The 6,589-nt window shown below is 47.9% G+C and overlaps 1 protein-coding gene across 1 annotated transcript; it reads right to left on the bottom strand.

Annotated features, from left to right (window-relative positions):
* Nucleotides 1–3,386: 3,386 nt before the first annotated feature.
* On the bottom strand, nucleotides 3,387–5,981 carry LOC130472385 (uncharacterized). The gene is made up of 2 exons (XM_056843116.1): nucleotides 3,606–5,981; nucleotides 3,387–3,525 (listed from the first exon to the last, which is right to left on the bottom strand). The coding sequence occupies exon 1, from the start codon at nucleotides 5,916–5,918 to the stop codon at nucleotides 4,485–4,487; it is 1,434 nt and encodes a 477-aa protein (XP_056699094.1). The 5' UTR covers nucleotides 5,919–5,981; the 3' UTR covers nucleotides 3,387–3,525; nucleotides 3,606–4,484.
* Nucleotides 5,982–6,589: the final 608 nt, after the last annotated feature.

Genomic DNA, 6,589 nt, shown 5'->3' with positions numbered 1-6,589 from the left:
GCCGGCGTTGTCATGATCTCTCCGACAGGAGATAAGTTCGAATACGCAATCAGATTCACTTTCGCAGCTTCGAACAACGAAGCAGAATATGAAGCAGCCATTGCAGGGGTACATCTATGCTTGTTGGCAGATGCCAAGAGGATAGTAATGACAACGGATTCTCAGTTGGTGGCAAATCAGTTTTCGGGAGAGTATGAAACAAAAGAGCCGTCAATGCGGCGGTATCAAGAAAAACTGAAGACGCTGACAGCGAAGTTAGAAGCTTTTGACATCGAATTGGTCCCCAGAGCGTTGAACACTGCCGCAGACAGCCTAGCAAAACTGGCCAGTTCGAAAACAATCGAGCTCAGTCGATCAGTAATGATAGAAATCATGCACAGAAGGAGTACGGAGGAAAAAGGAAAGGAAATAATGGCCATCACGGCAAACAAAGAGTGGTACGATGATATCTGGGCGTACAAGACGACTGGAGTTCTCCCGGCCGATATCAGGGAGGCAAAGAAAATCAAAAAAGACATCTGCTGGTACGTCATATATCAGGGGCAAATCTATAAAAGAGCCTTCAGCCTCCCCCTGCTGCGGTGTTTGACGGCATACGAATCCGCAAGGTTAATCGAAGAAATGCATGAAGGAATATGCGGAAACCATGTAGGAGGAAAAACACTTGCTTTGATCTGCCAAAGACAAGGTTACTACTGGCCAACCATGCTGGAGGACGCACAGAGCTACGTCAAGAAATGCGAAAAATGCCAGCTATTTGCCCCAGTAATACGTATGCCAGCAAACGACTTGATGCCCATTTTGAATCCAATCCCATTCGCCCAGTGGGGAATGGATATCGTGGGACCCTTCACAACAGCCTCAGGAGGCAGGAAGTTCTTGATTGTTGCCGTCGATTACTTCACAAAATGGATTGAGGCCGAGCCGGTAGCAAAAATAACAGCCAACCAGGTACGGAAGTTCATCTGGAAAAACATCATAACAAGATTTGGAATACCGACAGCAATAGTATTCGACCACGGATGCCAGTTCGACTGCGAACCTATACGAGCATTCTTGGCAGACTACCGGATCAAATTCGCATATGCCTCAGTCTGCCACCCGCAGAGCAACGGGCAAGCCGAGGCTGCAAACAAACAAATACTCGTAGCCCTTAAGAAAAAGTTGGATGAGTTCAAGGGCAAGTGGGCAGACACAGTCCCAGAGGTTCTATGGGGTAACAGAACGACGGTTAAAGAAGGAACAGGAGAGAATCCTTTCAAACTGTGTTTCGGATCAGAAGCAGTCATACCGGCTGAAGTAGCACTACCCACCTTTCGCATCCAGCATTATGAAGAACAGGGAAACGACAGCTTACTCAGACACCAGCTTGATTTCCTACCAGAGGTCAGACTGCAGGCGGAAATTAGGTCGGCCGCATACAAAAACAGAATGAGCAGGGCCTACAACAAGCGAGTAAAACATAGGAAGCTGGAGGTAGGCGACCTTGTACTCCGCCGGACGGAAGCAACCGGCAAAGCTCAAAAACAAGGAAAACTGACTGCAAATTGGGAAGGGCCCTACCAGATATGGGAAGAAGTGGTAGCTGGATCATACAGACTAATGGAGATGAATGGAACACCGCTGAAGAACTCATGGAACGCAGATACTTTAAGAAAATTCCATGTGTGAAGTTGTATGAAAACATGATGTAGTAGGGCCGACAGTGCCATATTTTGAAATCTAATATATGAGCTACAACTATATTCCAGGGAAACTATACGGCATAAACAAAACGAAGTAAAAGGTTGAGCACATTGGCTCAGTCAGCAATGTTGCAAGATACGACAAAACGAAATAAAAGGTTGAGCACATTGGCTCAGTTAGCAATGTTGCAAGATACGACAAAGCGAAATAAAAGGTTGAGCACATTGGCTCAGTCAGCAATGTTGCAAGATACGACAAAACGAAATAAAAGGTTGAGCACATTGGCTCAGTCAGCAATGTTGCAAGATACGACAAAACGAAATAAAAGGTTGAGCACATTGGCTCAGTCAGCAATGTTGCAAGATACGACAAAACGACATAAAAGGTTGAGCACATTGGCTCAGTCAGCAATGTTGCAAGATACGACAAAACGAAATAAAAGGTTGAGCACATTGGCTCAGTCAGCAATGTTGCAAGATACGACAAAACGACATAAAAGGTTGAGCACATTGGCTCAGTCAGCAATGTTGCAAGATACGACAAAACGACATAAAAGGTTGAGCACATTGGCTCAGTCAGCAATGTTGCAAGATACAACAAAACGAAATCAAAGGTTGAGCACATTGGCTCAGTCAGCAAAGATTACCATACGGTAAAAGTTAAAATCTAAATTTGAGCACATTGGCTCAGTCAGCAATGATGCAAGATACGGTAAAAATTAAAATCTAAGGGTGAGCACATTGGCTCAGTCAGCAACGAGGCAAAATACGACATAAGCATATGCAAGGGTTGAACACATTGGCCCAGTCGACAAGAGGCAAGATGCAATATATAATAAAATCAAAGGCAAAACGACGCCATTACGTGACAAATTGAATAAAAACAAACGGATAATCCATCAAGTGCATCACATAGGTTTTAAACAAATACAGGGACGACAGCCACCACCCAAAAATAACTAAATGCGGAGTGAGTAGCTGCTAAAAGGCACAAACATACGCCTCAGACGGCGCAGCCAAGACGACAATAACGTTCTTGAAACAGTTAACACACGGCAAAAGACAAAGTGCCACAAACAGCTAAAAGGTACCAAAAAAGGAAATTGTTTATAAGTTACATCCGCTAAATGATATTCAAAAGCTACCAACAGACATTAACAAGTATGAGGCCGGAAAAAACTGTTGGAAGAACCACAAGAAGAGCCTGGTGATGAATGCCAAGACCGTCAAGCTGAGTAGTCTGCATCACTCCAGTAAGCAGACTCGGGAATCTCCCTGTCGGGCAGAAGGCGAGGGTCAGCATTCTGAATGACGATGTCTGGGAAGGTCTGGGTCTCCATGCCAGTCGGATCAATATGGCCACCCTCTTCATAGGATCCCTCCACCTTACCCCAGGCATCCTCAGTCAGCGTCAAGGCTTTGACGGCACAACGATGAGCTGCAGTCCACCCACCATTGTAGCGCCCCTTCATCTCCTCGCAGTAGAAGTCAGACTTCATAAATTTCTGCACAGCCTTCAGCGCCACAGCCTTGCGATCATCCTTAGCAGCTTTCTCAGCATCTTGGGCCGCCTGCAGCGCCGCATCCAGCTTGATCTGCAGCTCAGTCGTCTTCTGCTCTTCGGCCGTCAACTTGGCTGGAAGAAGCTCTAGTTCAGCCTTCCTATTGCCTGCGGCAATAACATCCAGCTCAATCTCGCAATCTCCTTCCGGCAGTCACCTTCAGTCCTGACCGATTCAGCAAGGTCCGTCTGAAGCTTCTCTTTCTCAGCTTGCGATCGTTTTAAACGACGCTGATAGCTCCGATAGCACTCCACAAGCTCGGTAGCAGATTGCGTCACCTGAGGAAAGTAAAATCGCTCAGAGCCGAAAATAAAAGCAAGTATAAAAAACAAGCAAGTCAAAGAGGGAAGTAAAATACCGAGTACAGGTCATGCATCAACTGTGCAGCCGGCGTCTCAATCTCCTGGGGCGTACCGTCGGCGGGTGTAACAACTTGGCGCAGAGACCGGTAGCCCAGTGTACCTCCGTCTTTAGGACGGTCAAAAAGGATAGACTCACCCCCTCAGAACATCATTCTGCGGCTGCCAGTGCTCTTCAGCATGACCGGGAGCAGCGGCTAGACCGGCAAGAATATCCGGAGATAGCACAACAGTTTTGTCCTCGATGAACCCCCCAGAACGAACTATAACCCCATACTTAGAGGCCGAGCTGGCAGACCGGTTCATGGAAGGGCTATGCCTCGACACAGGCGCAGGATGGATCGGGTCGCTAATCAAATCGCTCAACACCTGCTTCCGGTTCAATTTGGACAAAAGGTCAGCATCCAAAATCTCAACCGACTGAGCAGGCTGTTCAGCAATCTTCTTTCCAGCGCCAGATGTCTGCAAGGGCTTGTCGACGCTGGCGTAGACGTCTTTCACCTTCTCCTGCGCTGTCTTCGCAGCGTCATTTTTTGACCGTTTGGGAGAACTGGCCTTCGCCTAGCTGGAAGACCTCTTCCGAGTAGCATGTCCCCCCCGACCGGTAGGAAGAGAAGCAAACCTGCCAGTAGTCATTTCGTCTTGGGCTGAGGATGTAGCCTGGTCAGCTGCCGGAACCTTTGTTCGAACAACGCGAGGAACAACACCTCGGTCCACAACGGCAGAAGGAGTCACAAAGCTGGCTGACCGACCACGACAAGCTTTCGCGCAGAAAGTAGAAACAGTGTAATATTTCTCAGCAGGACCCGCCGGACACTGTTCAGCAACCCTCCAATTCTTGTCAAGGCCGAGTGAAGCCTTGTTTAAAAGATGGTGCCCTAAGAAAAATAATATAAATAAATAAATAAATGAACGAGGAAGTCAGAATTTTTTTTTAACAAACGCAACACGACACAACAGAGATCCAAGAAATATAAACAAATACAGCAGATAACGAGTGCAGGCAAACAACTGCATTTACCAAGGGGATGTGTAGGTGCAAGACCGACTGCGCCCAAAGCGGCAGGACTAAGAATATAACCGGCAGGAGGAAGCCAAAAAGCCGGCAAGGTTTTAGGCTTAGACAGCCCAACGTCAACATAGTCAACCAGCAGCCTGTCGTACGCACGTTGCTCTCGGGGCCCAAGGTCGGCTTGGTCAAATTGTTCCATCCTAGGTTTAGGCTGGTAGAATGTACGCCGGAGGGGGTAATCTTCGGGAACAGCCATGAAATAGAAGTGGTCCTTCCAGTCCTTGCAGCTGGAGAGCCGGGGGCTCACAGTCTGACGCTGACTCTTGGTAAAGATCGTCCACCAGCCGGTATCTTTCCCATCACGCTTCAGCCAGTGCAGTTTTTTGAAAAGGTTGAGGGTCAAGGGCCACTGTTTGAATGAAAATAACCAAGTGTACGCAACCAGATTGCGAATAACTATGGGCGATAATTGAACGAGGCCGACATTCCAGGCCCGCAGAACCTTCTCAATGAACGGGTGCAAGGGAAAGCGCAACCCATAGTCGAACATCTTCGTGTATACAACAACATGACCTACGGGACAGTCGGCCACCGTTTGCTCTTCTTTCGGCACAGTCAACTTGTAGCCCTCAGGTAAACCCAAAAAGCGACCACCAACCTCAGAATGCCGGTTGGCAACGGCCTCTTTTACAAAGTCACTATCTATCTCAGTGGTGAGGGCAGCAGAATCATTAGGAGGAGGGGCCGGAACCAAGAACGCGGCAGCCTCACCTTCGAAATTCACATCGGCGTCCAAGGCCTCTTCTTCAAACACTTGCTGCAAAATCGCAGCATCCTCCTCATCTTCATCAGAGTCGGCAATGGGCGGCGCCCTTAGCCCGGGAGACCCAGACTCAGAAGACTCCAGTATGGAGTCGCCAGGGGTGGAAGGCACATCACCACTAACGGCGGCATCAACCTCACCCGCATCATGGACGGCAGGATCCTTCCCGGCCCGTCGATTACTTGTAGACGGTTCGGCGTCTGACGGCATGACCCTAGAAACATATATATTGCCGATGTTAGTACCGTACTCCCCAAGACCAGAGCCGCCAGGCTGAGTAAATTCCCGATAATCCCGCAAATGGTACCTAACCGAAATCGGATCTACGTCTAATATCGGCTCCCCAGCCGGCACGTTATGCTCATTCGGCCTAAGCTCTCTCTCCATTCGTGCCCGCAGGCCATGTAGCTGTTGTGAGCGAGTAAACTGAGCCGCAGTCATGGGTATAAAAGGGCCGGTAACAGGATTCCCACCCATAAACTCCGCAAAAGGAGGTGGCGTGTTCGATTTTACCCCCCACCCAGCATTCTTAGCATTACTACCGGCTGTATTCCCGTCCATATTTAGTTCTATACCAGAATCGCTACTTGTGTCTGACAGATCTATCACGTTACTAACCCCAACCCTACCAGTCATGTTTTGGCTACCCCCACTCAAAACGCATGCAAGCAAAGAACATAAACACCCGACAAAAAGAGAAAGTAAGACCAGAAACCGTACCTAATTCTGGAAATTCACTCTCAAACAGCTGCAAAGTCCCTCAAACAACCCAACTGAAAGAGCAACACGAGAAAATCAGACAGCCAAACCTTAACAAAACAGCAGACAACCTAAAAAAAACCAGACTAAGTTCAAAACTTACCAAGAGAGACAACCAAACCCCAACGGAAAAGTACGGCAGGAAGAAACGGACAAAAATTAAGAGGAAAAACAAGAGAGAGAAAGAGAGCAAATTGGCAGCGCGAAAATTGGCAAAGGAAAATAAGAAAGAGCGGAAATGAAGAAAAAAAAAAGAAGAAACGGTTATTTAAAAGAACGAAAGGAAGTTGAAACGACAAGAAGCAGATCTGGGCGGTTGAAAATATCACAACTCCCCACACTTGCCGGATGGCCGACACGTGTCCAAAACACTTTTCAAAATCTCCCGC

The sequence above is a fragment of the Spinacia oleracea genome, chromosome 4, assembly GCF_020520425.1.
Source record: "Spinacia oleracea cultivar Varoflay chromosome 4, BTI_SOV_V1, whole genome shotgun sequence".
Lineage (NCBI taxonomy): Eukaryota > Viridiplantae > Streptophyta > Magnoliopsida > Caryophyllales > Amaranthaceae > Spinacia > Spinacia oleracea.
The sequence above is the reverse complement of the archived record's forward strand: the minus strand, read 5'-3'. Positions and strand labels throughout refer to the sequence as shown.

Bases quoted from the DNA above. Each gene is read 5' to 3' on its own strand.
- LOC130472385 (XM_056843116.1), bottom strand. From the start codon at position 5,918: ATGGGTGGGAATCCTGTTACCGGCCCTTTTATACCCATGACTGCGGCT.